Raw genomic sequence first — 22900 nt, 5'->3', positions numbered from 1 at the left:
TCACTTAAAGATGTAGGCCTGATTACAGATTAATATTTACAGGTAAACCATTTGGATCAAAGTTCAATTGGAATCCTCTCTGATTAAGTTTTCTGAGGAAACTTCACTTACTATTAGACTTAAATGTTTTAAGTTCGATATAATATGACTCATTGCTGAAAATTCTCAAGTCAGGTCGAAAAAATTACCTTTCTATTGGTTCCTGATTTCTTATAGTTTATCACAGAAATTTATCTTCAGACTAAATCTCTATAAACAAACTATCTGAATGATAGGATTGATTATTTACTCTGGTAGTTTATTTGACTTTACTATTAAGGATTGGTTCGTTGTACTGATATTGAAATTGTTTTTCTTTTTTAAAGTTTTAAGTGTTTACAGATTAGACAGATTGTTTACTCAAAATAGTGTGTATGATACCCATGTTTCAGTTAACATAATACTGATTCTTAAACAACTTCACCACGCTATGTGATCAATCGTGAATAGTTTGGGAAACAACATGATATTTCAAGTGTGTCGAATTCAGTGTGTTGATAACGTCCCAGTGACAGCTTCAAAATCATTCGTTACCTCCGAACTAAATCCATCGAAATAGAATGAAGTGGCCTGAGAGTTATAGCACTCATTTCAACACTAAATAGTGAGCTCAAAATAACTCAGACCTTATCTGAAATGGAACACATTTCGAATGCCTAACCAGACGCCTATAATTAAAAATAATAGACACTAGTGTTCACGATCATTTGGAGTCTTGATATAGGAATAACTATATGTGAATAGGCGGTGACAACTAATTCTTAACAATACGAATATGGTTACGTGACAGGAATCTAGTGATCTACACAACACCCATGAAATAACTATTCATTCGTCAGAGAATATTACTACTGTAAAATCCGAAATCTCTGACTACATGTTAAATAAAATACACTAATACATTATTCATTCTATATCTAAACGTATTTGTGTAATCCCAGTTTCATAGAGATATTTCTATCAGTGTGTCTAATGTAGATAAATCAATAATGTTTTTATTGATAATGATTTCTATTATGTATTGTGTTCTTCAGTTGAGTTGTTTCATACGTTAGGTTCGTTGCACAAACATGCGCACACACACCTAAAGTGTACTTTGGATGCACAAGAATAATAGTTTTTTTTAAAGGAAACAAAATGGTACCTTCATCATAAAAACTTGTTATCAGGCAAATAAATGCTGACAGTTTCAATGTTATCTGAAAAATTTCTTCCTAATTAATCACTTTTTCCCAGGATAAATCATTATGGTAATACTCATTAATAATAGACATGTGATTGTTCTAATTATTATCGATTTTGTTGTGGATGCGGAGGAATAGACCAATAATTATCATGTTAAGTCCAATGGTGTCCTTGGACTTTAAATGGACATTTCCTATTGGTCGATATCTGTTCACTTGTTGAATATTGTACAAAATGTTGTTTTCTATTCTATGGTACGATGTGGTATGCTTGGTTAGTATATAAATAGGGTATGTTTGAAATATAATGATTCATATCTCCGAGGCTGTGGCTTGTGTTCTGGACTCAACTGGCTGGGCTGGACAGGGAAGCAGGACCAATCAGAACTTCAGGCCGTTCGTTCGTGTTTACGTGTCACTGTAGTCGATCGATAAGTACGCTGCTCCCTAATTTTCCAGTCAAGGACACAACAATTAGCACAGGGTAAAAATCGACAGCAACCTAAAGTCATAACAGATTTGTAATAAGAACTAATTTTAAGCATTTACTTTATAAAAAAAGTCATATCAATCGATTTAAAGAGAATTGTTTTCTGCGATTTACTTATATACCTCCTACTTTTATCCACTATTTCTTTATATTTATTGAAATAAAATTGAAATTGATTATTTACAAAAATTATATGGTAAACTTTTCACTTTAATACATTTGATGACTTTATAACTAACTCAATTTAAATGAAAGTAAGATAAATTTTTTATTTTATATTCTGACATAGAAACAAATGAAATGTATTGGATTTTAATTTTAGCTACTGAATTCTATCTGTTCTATATAAATCTTAAATTTTTAGTAATGTTTTAATTGAATTGAACCAAACAATATTAAACTGATTTATACGAATATTCGTCAAGATTAGAACGAATAGTTTGACAGTAATTGAGCGCCGAGTATAGAGAAGTCATTATATGTGAAAATTATATTTGAAATATTAAACTGACATTGAAAACCTGGAAGCACTAGGCAGCCGTTTCATCCTAGCATTGCGACTCAACAGTGCGTATCTTAGATTCTGCATGTGGGATTCGAACTTACGATCTTCGGTCTGACGCACGAACGCCTCGTTTGTAGGCCACTGAAGCAGACGGCATCCAACGGTGTTAATCTTTATCTTCAACCAATCCACGATATCGCGAGATCGTCCACCATTGTCTTCATCGAGTAACTGCCTCACAATAGACATGGTTGAACTCCACTAGTCACGGCTTCTCACTAAAACTGCGAGAATTACCTATCAGAACTATTCACTAGTAAGCACATAATAATTATCAGTATAGGGTTGTGGAGATTGTTGGATTTTAATCGAGATCATGAATGTCATATGACAACCGTATTTTGTGAATATTACAACCTTTAGTTTGGAATGTATAACGATCGAATGTTTACGATCATGTTATTCCGAAAAGCGATTTCCCTGAACATTTTTTTTTCAAGTAAATGGTGTTTTAAACTACATAATTCGGTATGGAGTTACTAATCTGTTGTTTTAGAACTCATGGCACTTACTGTATGAACAACTGACTACGTAAATATCGTTTAGTCTAATGGAGTGGTTTCCAATAATGTTAATAGTATTCACATTGACCAACAGTTGCTCATTATAGATCAGACTATTCTTTTTCCATTGTCAAACGAACTATAGGAAACTATTGGTTTCACTTATCGTGAACGGGTTGTTTCATTGCTTGGAAAATTCAAATATACCTAGTTTTACGCTTAGATTGACACACTTTTTGTGAAATAATACTCAACATCTTTACTTTTTATGTACAAAATATTCTTTTTTATTCTGTTTGGCAGCAATTATTAGTTGAATGGAGGATGCATTTTTGAGTTGACTTGAATCTTGTCAGTTGAATATCATTGTATCCCTTCCCTCTCCAATGGCTGTTGCTATCTCCAGTGAAGGTCAAATCTCAGATTGTTAGTCACAGGTCTTTTGGATCTACGATAGTTGCTATAACTGTGACGGCAGATTAGAGGACAGCGAACTATCGATCGGTCCAAAGACGCTCAAACACGTAAGAACGACCTGGGGTTCTGATTAGTCCCGCTTCCCTGTCTAGCCCAGCCAGTTGAGTTCAGAACGCAGGTCTCATCCTCGGATATATGAATCATTATATTTCAAACATACTTTGTTTATATACCAATCAAGCAGACCACATCGTGCCATAAAATAGAAAATAACATTGTACAATACTAACCAGTAGGAAAACGACACGTGAAGTAAATATTGACCAATAAGAAAATAACACAATTTCAAGTCCAAGGATAGAGTTAGACTTAACAGAATAATTTTTGGGATATCCCAACAATAGTTCGTTTTTATGAGGAAGTATGATCACTTTATTTTGGGGCTGATCTCAGGTTTCCAATCTCGTACTACTTTGAACATTTAAACTACACCTAATCATCATGAAATCGTTTAAGTATAGAAAATTCCTTACAGAATAATCTGTCTTAAGCCAATTCATTATAAGAGTACTTTAATATATACGTTTATATTACTAAGACATTATGAAGGTCATATTAATAGTATTTATTATTGATTTTTCATTAAATATGTGTGATGCATTCCTGATGCCCTACTTCGTGTACGTTTATGTGCGTGCGTACTCATATAACGCGTTTTAGTATCTAATTAGTAGAAGTAACATATGCTTCAGTTTTCTTATTTACTTCATGTAAATTGTAGAGGTGGGATGTGTCCATAATTCATCAGGATTACTAGATAGATAGATGATGATGTGCTAAAAAACTGACGTACAGTAGTGGATGCGATTTTTTCTGTTTTTTTTTCGCTACCACTGTTGTTCAGCTTGTTTGTAAGAGAAAAGAGAAATTAGACTATCAACCAGCAAAATCTTTTCTAGTTAGAATTTTTTAAGAAAATACAATGGGTATACTGATTTTATTTTTTTTCAACGGTTTCCATTTCTCGTTCACTGTCAACCTGTAGGATTTCAAACCTTCCTGATGAAAAACACTCATCATGTGTCGAAGAAAAATAGTAATTGAGTCATAATTGTCAAATCTCATTCACTCGTATTGCTATAGTTATTTTAAGATATCATATGATTGATTTACTTTGATTGTGAAGTCTTAAAATAACCTAAGTATGAACTTGAAGTGTATTAAGTCGTTGTTGTTTGTTCTTGTTGATTGTTGGTTCGGTCGCCCCAAATGTATACATACACACAAATACATGCTTCGTTACTACTGGTAAATTGTATTGGGTTGACTGTTTTACATTACTTAATGTTTGGAAGTTAACTCTCTTCCGTCAGTGTATCTTGCTTGTTCTAAAACAAAAGGACAAAATTCTAAAATTATTTTAATCCAACATAAAAATATAAACACAACATCAATTTCGATGGGGATTGTAATTTTATGTTAAATAAGGTAGAAATACCACTATTTTCCAATCACGATTATTGCTCGAATGATAACTTCATTCTAGTTTGGATGCTATAATGCGTTTTATAGGTAGTTTTCGTCTTGACATCTAATGTCTGATCGTATTTGTGTGTACATATGTGGGGATGTATTTGTGTGTGTGTGTTAAAGGATTTACATACTATTTAGTAAACTATCTCCAATAAATAGAATGATTAACAATTGTTATTATCTTTAAAATTGATTTTCATGTTGCCTACATCTTTTCTTATCATTCTTCCATGTTCACATATTTATCGATCATTATCAGGCTTTACTCTAATATACATGAATATTTACATGAAAACCTTAAACCAGTCAAGGCAATTTATTATGAGTCAATGATCACTATGGTGTAGATTGCATAACGACATATAGTAGGCAAAATTACAAATTGATAGTTAGAAGACAGGTACATAAGTATTGATAAGAGTAATAAAATAATAAAATTTTTTAGCTCCTTGAAGGTAGCTATACTGGATGTACTATCATACAATTTAACCGACAAATAAGTGAACATCTCTCACTTTGGTTTGGAAAAGCCCAGAAAAAGACAATCCTAAGCCCTACCTTGCCCCCACACTTTGTTGACAGTGGTCATATGGTAAACGAAGCCAATTCATTTCGAACGTTCCATCATGTACCCTCATTATTTCCTAATGGGGTTTTGACTCTGTCTTCTACATTTTTGGCATTAGAAAATTTTTTTTGTCACACCTCGTATTTGTTTGTAGCCTTTCATCTCCTCCCATTTATATTCTTTACTATTTAATTATTTACATACTTCATGCTACTTAATTTTAATAGTGTTTTGCGATTATTATTCTGATGTCTACTTTTTTTTGGCGTTTGACCTACTTTCCATGTTAAACTATTGACTAGAACTTCTGCTACTTTATTATTCTTACCAATACTAGTACGTCTGTCTTCTTACTGACAATTTGCACTGTTTACCTATTATATATAGTCATACAATCTATTCCATAATGATCATTGACTCATAAATTGCCTTGATTGGTTTAAAATTTACATGTAAATATTTATCTATATTAGAATACAGCCTGACGGACGATCTAATTGAAAACAATATTGTTCACTTATATTTGTGTTGTTCTAAGTCTCACGATGGTAATCTTTATTATATATATTTATGTATAACTGCATGTTATTTTTATACTAGAACGAAAGGAAATTGTGTTTATTTCCAGAAAAGAAAGCAATATTATAACAACCGACATTCAGTAAACTATTCTGTGTACAAAGAATCAACAGAAATGAGTTGTTTTTTTACTTTGTTATAAATTTTTAGATTATTTCTTTCTTTCACTATTTATTCATTATATTAAATAACTTAAAGAAAGATTTAACTTTCGTGAAGATCATTACATTAACCAGTAACTAGATAAATTGAGTAACTAAGGTCAATGCTACTTAGTTCTTATTTCTAATTGATTTTGTCTTGTTTTATTATAGTGGTAAATATCCAGTCACTAGTCATTTTATTGATTAATTTTCTTATATTATCAATAAACCAATTAATTTTATTCTATGTAATTATTTTATTCGATATCAGAGGTTTATGTAACATTTCTGAGTGATACTTTGGTCTTAATTCCTATGAGTTTTGTCAATTTTCGGCACTCCACCCCCCATCGTGATTTTACTTTAAATATTCTCATTTTATACAATTGCCGATTTCATGTTTATTTTACATGAATATATATTATTTGATAATCACTTGACATCTGACTATGGTAGTAACTCTTCATAACCATATACTACAAGGATTAAAATCAGCATCCTGTATGGTTGATATTACCATTGAAATATTACTGTTTATTATTTCATGTTGAATAAATGTTATATGTATGTGTACGGTCTCAAAATGTTGAATTTAATCAAATTTATTTGTTTTGTTCAATGTAAATCTCACTGATTATTTAGATAGTATCAAATTACGAATAAAATTATCAGTAATATTTTAATCTATAGAAAAACTATCGATTCCTTTATGCAAATAATTTTTAACACTAGTTATTATTATTTCTATGTTAATGATTGTGTATTGGTTTTTTGTAAATGATATATATTTATATAGTATTGATTAATTTCTGATCGTATCAAGATCTACCTAGAAGTCATGCTCAGATAGGGATGTTTCAGAACTCAACTGTAATGAGTTGGTACTTATCTCTATTGAATTTTAGAAAACATTTTCAAAGGCCACCAAAAGTACGGTACTAATGTACTAATGCAATACAAATGTGATTAAAATATATTAATATTTTTCGGTTTTACGAGCTTTTTTTTATTGAATTCTCGAGATTTTACTACACTAGTCTAAGTTGGTCCAGAAGAATAACTGAGGAGAAGGAATAACACAACCAAACAGATTATTCTTGATGATCAAGGCCCAAAATGAATTAATTGATGAAACTTCATTACTCTCTAGATCAGTTGTGAAGTAGAGTTTTGTATCACTATAGAAAGTCAAAAAGTAAAATTCGAAGTGTTAAGCTTTAAGATTAGTAACCAAATGACTTAACAAGATGAATCATGTTTCGAATAAAATTGAGAATAAAGTACCAGTGAAACAGTGCATCAAAATGTAAATGATGTTATATAGGAAACAAAACATACAAATGAATTTGGGTGTGCATGTTTATGTGTAGGTAGTGTACGTTATATATCTGTAAAATAATCAATCATATTCAATATTATGAATTCATTGTTCCGAATGCTTTTGATTATTGACTGACATTGTTGTTTTACTGCTTTCTTTACTGTAAAAAGTAAAGAATTGAGCAAACTAACGTATTTCAATTGATTTTATTCTTTTTCTAGTTTAAGTATTTAAATATTTATTCTTCACTAATCAGGTTTTTATTCTTTAGTGTAATTGTTTTTTGTTTTTACATTATTTCTGAACAAATTTAACTAAAGCTAGAAACTTGTTTGCTGTCGTCCGCTTGATTGATAATTTTTTTCATTATTTCAAAGTGATTCCTTTCAAATGAGAAAATTTCTGGAAATCTGTATATATATATATATATATATATGAAAATATTTTATATTCTGAATTGAACTTATCCAGAAAATCATTTAGAACCATCAAGCATTGAAGATAACTGTTTTAATTCGAATAAAAGATTTTCCAAAAGTACACACTCATTATCCTATCAGGACATGAACTTAGAATCTTGTGGTGACCGTTATTCATTTAGATTATTTGGTCGGAATCGGATTTTGATGGCTTAATATTACCCCATGGATCTACTGAAGAGTTTTATACTGAGACGAGACAGCTGAGCAGTTTTCAAAGTAATTCTTTCGCTGAATTAAGGTTATCATGAAAACTATCTACGTACATCTAAATAACATCATTTGTTTTTGAAGTATCTCTTATCAACAACTCAGAAGTTACATTACATCTGTCGAACTGTAAAGGACTTTTCAGATTTTTATTCTTTGAGGTATCAGCAGTAATTCTTATCACACCCTGAGCTACGACATGGTAGTTTTCTCCTATCTTGGCCTCTGGACTACTCCAAGGTACCAATCTTGAAAGGAAGATTTAATTACTAAAGACTCTCGATGAATTAAATTACATCCCAGTTTAATCAGTTATATACTAATTATATTTAGTGATTATTAATTACAGAAATTATCAAACCGAACAGCTGTCATTTAAACAAATGATTACAGACAGGATACAATTTATTACTATACTGAACAAAAGTTTAGTAAATAAAAAATCACAATGGATTAAGTAATACAAATTCATGTTATACCGAGCAAAAATTATGGTCGATTAATTCAAAAGTCAAATGAACAGAAACCACAATAAATTTAATACATAAATAAACTCACTAATGGATAGTTCTAATAGGTAATTATCGCAGTTTTAGTGAGAAGCCATGACTGGTGGAGTTCAACCGTGTCAGGCGTGAAACAGTTACTCACTGAAAACAATGGTGGACGATCGCGCAATATTGCGGATCGGTTGAAGTTAGACATTAACACCGTTGGATGCCAGCCGGCTCAGTGGTCTAGAGGTAAAGCGTTCGTGCGTGAGACTGAAGATCCTGAGTTCGAGCCCCGTGTGCAAAATCGTGGGTGCGTACTGCCGAGTAGTTCCATTCTAGGACTAAACGGCCGTCCAGGGCTTTCAGGTTTTCAATGGTGGTTTAACATTGTTCGGTTCATGATCTTAATTAAAAAATCTCAACAACCCCCACAACCCTATACTGACATTTTAAATAGTAATACGGTCTAGTTGAAGTTTTAGTCGTGAAACATAGTTGAGTTTGTTACTATTAGACAATCCATTTTTTGGCATGCAATAAACCATTACAAAGTGAGGATACACTTTGAATAAAGCTTTCTATAGAAGACTGTTTACTAAACACTTGAATATCAATTTCATGATGGACAGACAAACATCCTATGTGAACTAATTCCAAAAATTTATTCTGTATGTCATATTGGTGAAGATAATTATCACTGAACAAGAAGTAGTGAGAACTTTTATTTTTTTGCAAGTGTGCAATAGTGTTTCATTCGTTTTTTTTACTTAGTGTACTCTTTATATTTCATATTTCATATAAACCCTCCTTATATTCTTTCAGTTCATGCAATTATTATAGCGGCAACAACAACTATTCTGATCATCATCCTAATTACCATTGTACAAATAATAATGATAATGTCGATTCTCGGAAGACATTAATAACAAATGTGACTTCTAGTCCAATCCTTCTTCATCATCATTCTATAAATACTAAATCTGAATCAATTCAATGTAAAAATGGTAATAGTCATTCTGTTTCACCACTGTCTTCAATTAACAATAATATTAATAATGGTGAAACTAATGCAGTCAGCAATGCAATTAGTATTCAATCAAAAAATAACAGTACTTCACTGTCAAATGGTAAGTTTTATGATTAAACGTATTCATCGTAGTGTGAACCATTCGTAATCGAAATTTTAGAATGAAATTTCTCTTTGTACCGTTTCATGAGCGTTTAATTTGTGAATATTCCAAAAATATGTACAAAAACGTTTCTGTTCATTTGTAGTCTTCATAGCTTAACTCACGAACTGAACTTAGCCTGACCACCAGTAAAAGCCAGAAAGCACTGTTATTGTTCATGATTAGTGTTGCTTGCAAGACATCTTTTTCTCGTCACCGAATGTATATACTGTATCAATCCAATAAGTATCGCCTCTTGTCTCTCGAAACGAAAAACAACCATTGTCATGGTACTTTTTAAGTTTCTTAGTAATTAAATTCGGGATGAGTTGTTAATATTCTGTAGAAACACCTAATTACACGTTGTTGATAGACATAATAAGTTAATTAAAATAAATTTCAAACAGGTAAATGTATGGTCATAAAATCCACGTTTGGAAAACTGGTGACCCAGAATTTAGATCAAACTTCCATGACAAGGTAATAGGAACCAATATCTAATTCATAGTTAATTTGATTACTGATTAATAGGAAATATCTGAATTAGATATTATTCTAGACTGTTTACAGGCATTATAGAACTTTTTCTACAGTAAATTCTAATTCATTCCTTATTAGTATGCATTATCATGTAAAAAAGTATCAAATTTAATAAAACGGCTTAAATTACACTTTAAATCTTTCAGTGTCTTTCGTTCTCACTCTAGTTATTATTATATTCTTTTTGAATATTTACTTTCAAAATTAACCAGCTACTCTGTTATGTACGCGCGAAAAATGCAAAACTTTCATATTAATAACAGAGTAATAGTGTAGAAAGTTGAATTTCTGACGTTTCACAGCCTAGTGTAAGTTGCTTTTTTAGAGAACTAAACTTTTTGACTTATTGTAATGATACAATTATATTACTAAGATTATTAACACTATAAAGAACTCACTCAATACCTTAATTGATTTAAAATCATCAGGTCCAATCTTCGTAATGATACTTACAAACTCATTCTGACGTTTTTATTGGTCAAATACTAATCAGCCTGTATAGATTTAAGTAATCTACTAGAGAATGAATTAAGTAGTTGTCTACGTATCTTACTTATTTGGTAGGGTTTTTATTTATTTCACTTAGTCTACAACTATTTAATCTTGTTGTACACATTATACTACAGTTTCTTTATTGGATTAAAATCACAAAACTAAAGTGAGGTCTTACATTGAAAGGCATATTCTAAAATGACAGGCATCTATCAAACTTCAGTAGAGACACCAATGTTTGAAACTTGAATGAAAGTTCATTACTGATTTTTAATAAATAGTACAAGGAAGAATATGTATTCATCAAAATATTACTTCCAAATTACTCAATTATTCATAAAGTGTTTCAGAGAGTTCGTTCTCCCTCTCGAGTGTACATAACCACTGCCAGGGAAGTCCTACACACTGCCTTCTCGTGGTGGAGGTGTTGTTTACGAAATTGGGAGGATGAAAAGTGAATGTCCGGCACTTCAACTAGGTTGGCGGATATGGAGAGTCCACCTAGGGGAGTTGGAAAACCCTGATTCCAAAACAATGGTGAACATGGGATTCAGGATCCTGAAGGAACAAATGGTGCATGAACCAATCGTTGGTCACTGGCTGGCTACCATGGGACTACATCTCCTTACGATGCTCCACTGCCTTATGGATCAGACCTTCAGGTCGAAGGCTCCGGGTGTAGAGGTCCCCTAAATAACCACCTGCTTCGGTTTGGGCACCCGGGCAGTATCACAGCCCTCACACAAATCAAATGAGATCTGTGTAGTGCATATGTATTTGGTGCCTCCTTGTACCAATATTTGTGTGTTCAAATAAATAATAATAAATAAGATAGTCCAGTCTGCACTGTATTAATGATCATACTTGAATAAAATATCCCTAATTTTATTCTTTGTGATTTGTTGACCTATCCTTTTATCATTAACTTCAACCTCATAACTTATGTTGTCTAATATGTTTTTGTAACATTGATCATTTGTAAAATAAAAAACCGATACAGTTTGCGCAGTTACTTTATTTTAACAAAATCCACATTTATTTTTATCTAAGTACATTTTTATGAAATATTTGTATACATCAGATCATAACAATATTAAGCTGTGTGAATATTAATATAATAAACGGAAAGGAAGAAATGTTCACTATTATTTGTTTTTAAATTTATACAGTTTGTTTTGCCAGTTCTCCACGTGGTAATACTGTTATTACACATCATCCAGCCAGCCCTTTTGCACGTGTTCCTCGTGGTGTAGTTGGAAAAAATGAAGTTCATGTTAAAACCCCTATCCAGTCAAAATCATCGGTATCCATGTCTAATGTCTGCATAACTGCCACCGTTACCACCCATACAACTACATGCATTGATAATTTTTCTACTAATCGAAATATTCCTGTAACTAGTATTTCTACAACAGATGGTTCATCTTGTGTTTCAACTGAACTTCAGTCAGATTCTTCTGATTGTTCTCTACAAAATCAGTCTTGTCATGTAAACGGTGATCAACAGCCAAGTATGTTTTATTTATTTTAGGAAATAAAAATATTATACTGAGTTGTATAGTTTTATATTTGTTTAGTCTTTATACACACAATACTTGGATAGCAATCATAGGAAATCGGTCAGACAAGCGGTTAAGGAAGTGATGGTTACTGTTCATTCTACTCTAAGCCTTATATGATATGTTAAATATCATTTCTTCCACTGAATTTTTTAAATTTTGATATTTCATGACTAGAGGTCATGCCTTTTAAGTAGCGATGTATGGTAGCTAGGAGTGGGATCCAGGCCGCGCTTTTCGTCTTTCTTCGGACTCATCAGCTGGATGTGTCTGCGTCCGATTTGATGTTCATCCCGGGACTCGCACCTATTACTGCTCGCTTCAAATGTCATCGCATTATCCACTTAGCTTATTGAGTCCAGTAGTCATTTGTGTATGCAATGGGGTGAATTGTAATTCACTTATATTGGTTTTTTGGGTTTTCCTACTGATGGTTAGGACTGCAATCGATCAGTTTCTTTTGGCATATGTACACTCTGTGCGGATTGCATTAATACTGCCATCAAGTTACAAACATTTTACTCAGGGATGGAAGGTGACTTGCAGTAGAATCATCCTGATCATTTGCAGTCCTAAACATCAGTGGGAGGATCCAAACAACCAATTTATATAGATGAAATGTTATGCCATTTTCAATTTGACCTATTTTGATATACATTATCCATAATGTTTACTGTTGATGTAATGGATCAGAGTAGTACATTGCTACCGTATGACTGTTGTTCCACGTTTATAGTTGGAATAGTTCTGTACGCATTACATTTCTGTTTACAGAGGTGAGGATTAATTCTAATGTAAATAATATTCATGATTTCAGTTGAAGAGATCGATTAACTGTCAAATCATACGTGTATAGAAGGACAGTGAGAAGGGGTTAGTATTTGGATATGTTCATTTTGATAATAAGTGATAACTATTTTATTCATTTATCAACGAGAATATGTCTTAATATGAACATTGTTTCGTTTTTTTTTTGCCACTGGATACAAATGTTTCTGTTGTAGTTTGTTTCCTCCTAAATAGATTCGTTGTTTAATATGATGAGTGAAATATAGAAGACTGAATACATCGGGATTGTTTAGAGTAAACTGAGAAAAAGTGTTAGTTTCTAATGACATTTTAAAAATGATTATAATAGTACAGATATAAGTAATTACTATTTATCATGAGTGTATTTGTAACATGCTCATATTGTGATGTATGCCACTTATGTTGACAGATATAAGCAGTATGTAACACAAATCGAAAGTTGAAGTGCGGTTTTCGTATTTTGCAAAAGCATTCTGTAATTTTTCTGTCAAAGGGGGGGAGAGGAAAGTGCAGTTGTGGGTCTGGGAAAGGAATCGCCAGTTGGTGCGACAATGAGACGTCGAGTGGAGTGCTCTGGTGGGGCGGCGTTGGCTGAAGCAGTCGCTGTTGATGGGGAGATGTTGTGAGTCTGATTTCTGAGCTGACATCGGGTGTAGATGACTCGACAGGTTTTTGGAGAGCAGGAGTTTGACGTCCCGGGTGCTGGGCGGATATTGGACTTAGATGACCCGAGAGGTTGACATTGCTACGGAGGTTAGCGCGCTGGCGGCTCGACATTTCATTGGGAGGCGAAGCACTGACTGAGACAAAGAAACAAGCTACACGGTGAGCAGAACGACCCCACAAGTGACTTTCACCTCAAGATAGGACGATTGTGGTGTATGTTACTTATGTTGACAGATATAAGTAGTAGGTAGCACCAATCGGAAGTGGAATGCATGCCAACAAAAGATTGACAATATATAATTGGAGAGAACAGGAATATAGACAGAGAGTAGTTGTAATAACAACTGAAATGAAGTAACAATGAGGAGACAATTGATGGAAGATGTGAAAATGATGGATTTAATATCATATTTTACGAAGACACTGTAATTTTGCTTTAGACAATTAATTCGTTTCCTCCTACCTGAGTTCTTTGTTAACTACAATATTATCTACGAGATACAATGTATAAATTCATTCAATTAAATTCTACGTAAACAATTGAGTTGAAGGGAAATATGTGTATGTATACTAATGGACATACAGTGTATAAGAAACTTGATATATACTATCGCGACAAGCTTAAAATAATCGTGACAATTTTTCAGCCAATTCTTAGTCATTGAGATCATGAACTGATCAGTGTTAGACCACCATTTAAAGACTTGGAAGCACTGGACGTCCGTTTCGTCCTACTATGAGGCTCTTCGGTTTATGATCCCACTTAAAACTCAGAACTCTCCACAACCCTATATTGATAATTCTTAGTCAGTAAAAAAAAACACAACAAATTTTGTAATTGAATAATATATGGAGAAAAATAGCCGAATTCACTTATTTAATTACTCCGAAGAAGTGGTTTACATCAAGCCATGAAACGCCAGAAATGCAATTTTTCTATTCGTTGTAATATAACAAAATATTATTATATAACAAAATTTACTATTAACTTTCCACCCAATGCTCAATTTATTTGAAACTATCAATTTCAACCTTGGCATTGATACCTATAAACTCATTAATTATTGTTATTGTTTAATCAAGGATTTATTGTTTTATTCACTACGTACCCTTAACTGAATAACAGGTCATCCGGTGAGACTATAATTTATGAACGACGACCTTTCAGCGATGCTAGACTGGATTTGAGAGTGTCCACCTAATAACCAGGACGAAATGAGGGTTATGAACATGTGTGAGGAATTAGAATTACAATTTACAGTTGATGATTAAGCTTACAAATTAGATTTAGTGTTTTCATCACGAACTGACATCGTCTATAAAATGCCAAAACTATTTACCCAAATAGATGAGTGAGTTTCGCGCCAAAATCCGAGACCTTATATCTTATGCGTGATTGGTTCGTCCATAAATTGTAGTCTCGCCGGTCATCCATATAATTTACTTTTGTTCATTTGCAGTTGCGATAATATTTCATTGTTATGGCCAACTCATTGATTGATTACTATCAGTATATTTAAACTAGGGAAATCACTGATAAAATTGTATTTAATCACTATTACTAAACTAGACAGTAATGTTGATGATCATGATTCAAATCGATCACAAGATATGTCTTATTGTTACTGATATTCTCGTAAAATATGAAAGTGAGATTAAACGTCTAACCATATACTTTATTACAGTTGTATGGAATTTAGTTCAATGAATAAAAAAACATTTTGCTTATTTGAAGAAATGTGTAAAATAATATCATAAAAATGCTTAGAAATTCCATAACACTTGGTCGATGAACAATAGACATTATCCTTCAATATATGTAAAACGTTTTAGATATTCAACAAAATTTCTGTTCGTTAAACTATTCATTATTTTTAATGTTAACCAGTTGTTTACATGACGAAAGTGTTTATTAATTTGACCTAAGCTCATTTTTGAGTAAATGTCTGTTTCCTTTTTTTTTTTTTTTTCACAACTTTCAGTAATTTAGTTCTCAGTTTATGATGTTTTTTCCTTTTTACAGTCTCATGGGTGTACGATCATGACAGAGACTTTTTTGTAATAACAATAGGAGTTTGATTTTATAAGACATGATCAAAACGAGTTTTTGATAATATCTTTTCGCCTAGTCAGTGTGTTAATTTTTCTTGTTCTTGACAAAAGTTTGGTCAACTTTCATTTAAGACAAAAACTCATCACCGTTCTCTGTCAAACTTTTTATTTATTTCTCTTTACAGATTCTATTCCCAGTGAGCCGAATCAATTGATAAACTTGTCTAAGACAAATTCTGCAGATTTACAAAATTCAATGAATAATAAAGTAAATAATTCACATGGATTCGGTCGTAGACGTTCTAATGTACCCAATTCTTATCCAACTTATGAAGAAGCTTGGGATTTAAAATTAGCTCGTCAACTTGGTGTCGGTGTATCACGTCTACCATCAATTATTCCGCTATCATCAAATGTTCAAAATTACATTCCACAACTTCCTTTTTCTATGCCTTCCAATACCTCTACAAATAATCATGATTTAAATATCCCAATATCTCCTGTTTCTGTTTACAATAGAAATAAAATTAGAAATAATAATTCAAATTTTTCACCGTTGCAACCTTTGTCACTGGATAATAATAGTAATAATAATAGGCAATATTCAACTGATGATTCTCACTCTATTGAATCTCATTTGAAATTGTTGAATATTTCAACATCGACATCCTCTTCGTCTTCTTCATCTTCTTCTTGTTCAAATGATAAACTCATAAATTCAACTAGTAATTCTGAATTAATATCAGTAATGACCACTACTAATCATGTGGATGCATCAAATCGTGCAGATCATGTGGTGGATACAAGACTAGTACATTTGGATAAATTGGATCGAAAATCAACTAATGGTTCATTTCGTCATGATGAACTAATTAGTAATAATTCTAGTCATATGGTGGTATGTATCATAAATATTATATTTTACTTGCGATTTTATGTTATTGTATGTGTGTGTCATCGAAATGTTACGAGAACTTATAGATATGTTTCACTCATGTATTAAGTACAGATTTTATGTGTTCAGTTTTGACCTGCACTGTAGTTATGCAACGGCTAACGATACTATCCGGTCGATTGAACTAAAATTAGGTGGGTGGGATTCGAACCTGCCACTTACCAGTTGAAAGCGATGTGCTTTAATCGTACGAAGTTACCATTTCACAGGATTTAATAGTATTTATGTAGTACTAGTAAGTATTTGTTTTTTCTGTCATTTTTGAAAATATCTCTTGACAGGAGGCTGTTAAGTAGAATATGTATAAATATTATATATATATATATATATATATATATATATATATATATATATATATATATACGCTTATATGTAGTGAGTTGAGGAAACCACATTACTTATTCATTGATAAAATTTAGGAGGTTATTACTAATGTGACTATAATCTTCAATATCACTAATGAATGTAAGAATGAGTATGATACTTTAAAAATGTTAGTCCGTTTGATAAACCTAGGGAAATGGAATGAGAAAACTATATTTATCAAAATCATGCGATATATTAGAGCAATACATTTCAAACAATTTGGACATCAGAATGTAATCAGTATTATCAGAGTAGGTTTACTGTAAATACAGATGCCTTTCGAAGATACATGATGAAGTTTGATCTTTCGTATAAGTTAAGCTTTGAGAAAATAGAAGTTCTTCATCCTTAGCAACGTTCATACAAAGATCACAAAGGTTAAATTGAGATTCAGCTTATGACTTGTTTCTCAAATTTGGTTTTAGCAGTGGAAAAAAATGAGTGTTTATCATCTGCTCTTTTTGGACTATTGAACTTTGTTTTTTTCCCCAGCCACTTAGATACATCGTGATCAACCCTTTTTTGTTTGCCCTATATGTTTTTTTCACATGCATATGTAGATTTGTAAGCTGTCTGAGGTGTAATACAATAGTTTACACACCATTTATACTTCTAATTAAGCTAGGAAGTTTTTCAACCATAATATCCTTGACTCGCCAGTACATTCCACCGATAATTAACTCAAGCCTTTTTTTTAAATACAAAATTATTTAACTTAGATCTGTCTAGTAACTTCTATACTATATAAATAGAGCGTCATATACACAGACCAACAATCTAATGCCCTATGGGAGCACCACCAAAAGTATCCGATTCATTCTCGAATTCTCTTCATCAATTCAATTTATGTCTTTTATTTTGTTTCTACCATATGGTTTTATTCTTTTTTCTATTTTATAATATTACATTTTTTAATGCTACTATGTTATACAATCGTCGATTTGCTTTTCTCTTGTAACATTTCATAATCTGTAATGGTCACTTGAGAGTAATTAATTCATACATAATTATGATTGCTACATTTCATTTGTTTCATTTTACATTGTTTCCTTTTTATTTTTTTTATTTTTTCTTAAGAGAAAAATTCAACATTAGATATTAGTTAGGTTAATGGCAGATATTAAATAATCATTTTATCATATATATTGTTCTGTTAGTATATTTTTTACAATTTAAATAATAAAATACAACGGACAAACTGTAATACTTTAATTTTATTAGGAAGATAAAGATTACCAATTATTTTAATGTATAAAATGAATTAATGAGATTTTTATTAGAAAAATCATCGGTTCTAATCAAGAATTGTTTTACCATTTTATATTTATTATTGGGGTTTGTAAAGATTGTTGAATTTTCATAGTTTATAGCATAGATTGTTATTAGTCGAACAATCATTAGAAAGCAGATAGGACTGGATAACTGCTTCGTTTTAGTGTGGGATTTGTTGATAGTAAGCACTCACAACTACAACGGGGATCGAATCCAGGACCTTGAGGTATCGAGATAACCTAACGGTTTACAGATCTAACTTCGATCAATTTACGATATTGTTCAACTCAACATTGCCTGAACTCACTGATCTTGACTTCTTGTTTATGCTTATCATTCTGTTAAAGTTTATTATAGGAGTACCATCAAAAGAAGTAAACTACTTCTTACTAATTGATCGTTTGACTAAAACAAAAATAAAAACAAGCTTACACTCACAAGATTAAGAATAACCTAGTAATGACAGGTTAAAATTAAACATGCAGTGATTAATTAGTTGCGAAGGGTGCATATTTTCTCACTGTTGATGCAGCATTAAAAGCCGAACTGTTCTGTCAGTTTTTCAGTACATGATTCTTTAAGCAGAAGGCTCTGTATAACCTGAATTGACTATTCTGACTATAATTTTTTTATTGATTAGCATTGAATTACTGAGAATACGTCTCGTCCCGTTTTGATACTCGACAGATGAATTCACTTGTGTATCCGTGCTTAATATTCACATCGGAATTTACACTCAGCATGAATTTGATTCTCTCTTTTCTCCTTTTTGTGAGCATTTATTAACAAAATAATTACTTGTTTTAAATTAATCTAATCAATGAATACTTATTATTTTGTCCGGTTATGCTTTTTCACTATGGTTCAACACAAGCCTAATGATTTCAGTTAATATAACTGTGTTGTTTTTGTAAAATTCCAATCTATCCTTAAATGCTTATGTAGTTCATTTTGTAGTTTTTATATTCGTTCAGATTTTTTTTGCATAATTCTACGTGAATTGGTTTTTTTTATTTATCTTCATCATTAGTGTTCATGGTGTATGGATGCATGTATTTATGTGCATTTGTAATTTGTTCTGGTTAACTAGTAATATTTTCCCCTTATTTTTATCAGTGATAACTATTATTAGTGTCTGAGATAATATGGTCGGTTAACTGTTGATCACTTGCAAAAACATAATATCACAAGACAAGATATAGTCGATTGTGCTACTTGAGCGTTTGTAACTTTAGTAACTATTATATCAATTTTTTTCTTATGTCTGCCTCAAAATCCCTAACATTTATGTCTTACGGTTGATAACTGTTTTTAGGATTTGATGTTATTCATTCTTAGTGTTTATGATGTATTATATCATTTAGATGCACTTTTTTTTGATGGGACGTAGATGTAAGAATCAATTTTGATGTCATTTTGTTGTACGGAAAGATATTTGAATGAATGAAAAAGTTCTTTTCAATAGATTCTCATCAGTTTTTTAAACTGTAGATTAATCGAAAAATTAAAACAATTAGGCTTGAGACGAATACACATTTTTGGAATAAATATTTAAATACAAAACGTAAATTGAAGACCATAAGTTAAAAAACAGTTTGTAGATCAATATTACTTTAGACAGATTATTAATGAGGGAAGATTGTCAGATGAATAAATGGAGATTAATAAAACAATTGTATAATTAGTGAATAAATCAAATGTTCAATCAGAGATTGCGTAATGTGGATAAAATGACGTGTACTAAACAAGCGTTAAAAATAGGATGAATGTGAAGTCAATCTTCGCAATATATTTTGTGATATGCATCAAACTGGATGGATAAAATTAAATAGTGATAATTCAAAGTCGGTAAGGGAAAATAGTTTTTATTTACAGCGTATTTGATCATCAATTGGTTGGGTTTCATAAGATAACTGGTGTAAAGACAGAAGTAAAATCTATTTTTTAAATCCACCTTCCAACTCATTTTATTCGTATGACATTGGATTCTGCCATTTGTGTAATCAGGAGTATAACTGCCTTCAATAAATTATTCAGCACGGCAGATTATTGATAATAAGTGACTAATCTTTGGCCTGTTATTAGTTCACATTTTTTACATTGCAAAGCTACACTTTTGCTTAGCCATCCTGTTAAATGTTCATGTATATGGAAAAGTAAATTTTTCTAATATCGGTTAATGCAAATTGTTACACATGGTAAATTGAATCAGTAAGTCTAAAAAAAGACTGGTACAAGTAATTCGTCTTTCAGTCATTATCAAACTGAGAAATCATTCGTTGTAATTTCCGTGTATTTCCTCCACTCCTGAATGCTGTAAACGCTACTTCTGTTCATGGTTAAAACATCATTATCAATCATTTACACCATCCAGATGGTGGTGGTGGTGGTCAGTTCAATGTTTTAAAAATTGTACAATATAATATTGTAAATCAATGCTGTTCATTGGTCAACTGAAATCTACCAGAAATAACACTGATAATGAGTAGTTGAAAAGTTTTTATTGAAAAAAGGATTCTAAGCAAAAATAATGCAAACCCATTAATATGCCTTGGATATCTGTTTTATTCGTGTCCTACAAATATATAGTATCCATGCCAAAAGTGATCTACGAGATTTCTTTCATAAATTTTATCTATTTAATAAATTGGTCAATACAATTATAATTTTTTGCTATTTGTAATTCTCCAAATAGATAATACTAAGAATTTTGACGTAAACATATAATAATTTTAATGATTTTGTTATATCGTTCAATTCAGTGGGGATACTTCGACATTTCAACGACGGATTCCATTTAGTGTTTTTGTTGTTGTTGTTGTTGCTTGTAATCAACGGGGCATAGATCTGACTTTGGTTACAATTCTTGACTTATTGGAGAAATGTAGCGTTAAGTTTCACACAATGTCTCAATCATTGAATTTATTATTGTTAAGCTGTTCATACAGTGGGGTCAGTATTTGCTACACTGTTGTAAAATGAAATTGTTGTTTATAAACTTCAGTGGATTATGAATTATATTTTATATTCTTTCTCCGGTTTTGAAGGATAACAAAAATTAAGTATACGTGTTTATTTGTTTATATATAGTTCAGTAGTAAAAGGAAGTTATCACTTGTTTTAACTCCAATCAATGGAATTCATTACAGCCTATAATTAGTTTTTGAAGTTCTTTCATTTTGTTTTCACTAAACTATCCTAGGATTCTTCTTTAAAATTCTCTTTTCTGTAATTTAAATGGGTAATCTTAAACTGTTGTTACTGGCAGTTTGTACTAATCTTATTTTATCTCTTTCTATTGGTTTATTATTTAGTTAAGTGGAAAAACAGAAAACAACGGTGAATATGATTACGCTTATAATGGTTCATGGAGTATGGGTGTCAAAGTAAGTTTTTTTTGGTTTCACCTCGTTCTATATATGCATTCTGTAGAACGTTTATTTCGTCTTATATGACATCGATTTAATCTAGATTTAGTTTTCTGGTTTATAATGTTTAAAACCATTATTCTACACTTCCGTCTGCAACGGAATTACCAACAGTATAACTTAAGATAAAATAGCGAATCGGTACTTGATTCTTGATTTGACTTTAAATAGATGAATGATATATTAACCAATCCTAAGTGGTTCACGTATGTGCTTCCTAAACACAACCTATCACAACGTGCGTTGTTGAACAACAGAAGAATAGATTGGAAAACTTTTGAGTGCTAGGAGATCAAAATACGGTAACAGTATATGAAGTCATGAAATATTAGTTTAATGTATGTTAAGAGGTACTGGTTTGTTGGTTGAAGTCAGGATAATCGTAATTTTTGTTTGGGGACCTTAAGCGATACGGCGCAACATTGGTGAAATTTAATTTTAATATTCCCCTAAATCTTGAGTTTTAATATTATCTTCGAATTTTAACTCATTACTTCATCAACATTCCTTACGAAAATATGTTTCTTATGTTTTATTTTCACTACTGCTCATGTTATTTTCAAATTTCCTACTCATTTTTATTTCCTCTTCCTGTACTGTTGTGAAATGTATCAACTTGAACTAATGCGTACTTATTACCAAACTTCATGTTGTTCACAACTAAATGACTTAAACTTCTGAAGAAAACTATTGAAAATGAATAGTTTGTATTCGATTTGAACTCTGGAGTGTATCATAACAACAGATTTTTTCATTTTAGTGTACTCTGTCGTTATCATTATCATTAATATTATTACTACTATTACTATTTTTCGTATTATTATGAATAGAATCATATCTAGTTGTCAGTGTAGAGACAATTTATTATAGGTTTTGAAAGATGTTAATTTAATAAATTATCGTAATTGTGGATAGCGTAAGCTATTTTCCATAACTGACTGAGAGTACGAGTATGAGTGCATTATAAAACAAAGTACGCGTATACTTTAGAAGAAAAAAAGAATGAAACGAGGATTGCACTATATATATATATATATATATATATATATATATATATATATATATA

General features: G+C 31.4%; 1 protein-coding gene across 2 annotated transcripts in view; it reads left to right on the top strand.

Moving 5' to 3' along the window:
• The window catches only part of MS3_00009662 (uncharacterized protein), an 81655-nt gene that overhangs the window by 39103 nt on the left and 19652 nt on the right, over positions 1-22900 (top strand). For both annotated transcript variants that reach the window (XM_051218063.1, XM_051218062.1), the window contains exons 5-8: positions 9348-9652; positions 11896-12237; positions 15999-16711; positions 21721-21792. In XM_051218063.1, the coding sequence (XP_051074002.1) occupies positions 9348-9652; positions 11896-12237; positions 15999-16711; positions 21721-21792 (1432 nt within the window). The remainder of the gene's footprint in view (positions 1-9347; positions 9653-11895; positions 12238-15998; positions 16712-21720; positions 21793-22900) is intronic.

This window comes from Schistosoma haematobium, chromosome 1 (genome assembly GCF_000699445.3).
Source record: "Schistosoma haematobium chromosome 1, whole genome shotgun sequence".
NCBI classification, from domain to species: domain Eukaryota; kingdom Metazoa; phylum Platyhelminthes; class Trematoda; order Strigeidida; family Schistosomatidae; genus Schistosoma; species Schistosoma haematobium.
The sequence above is the reverse complement of the archived record's forward strand: the minus strand, read 5'-3'. Positions and strand labels throughout refer to the sequence as shown.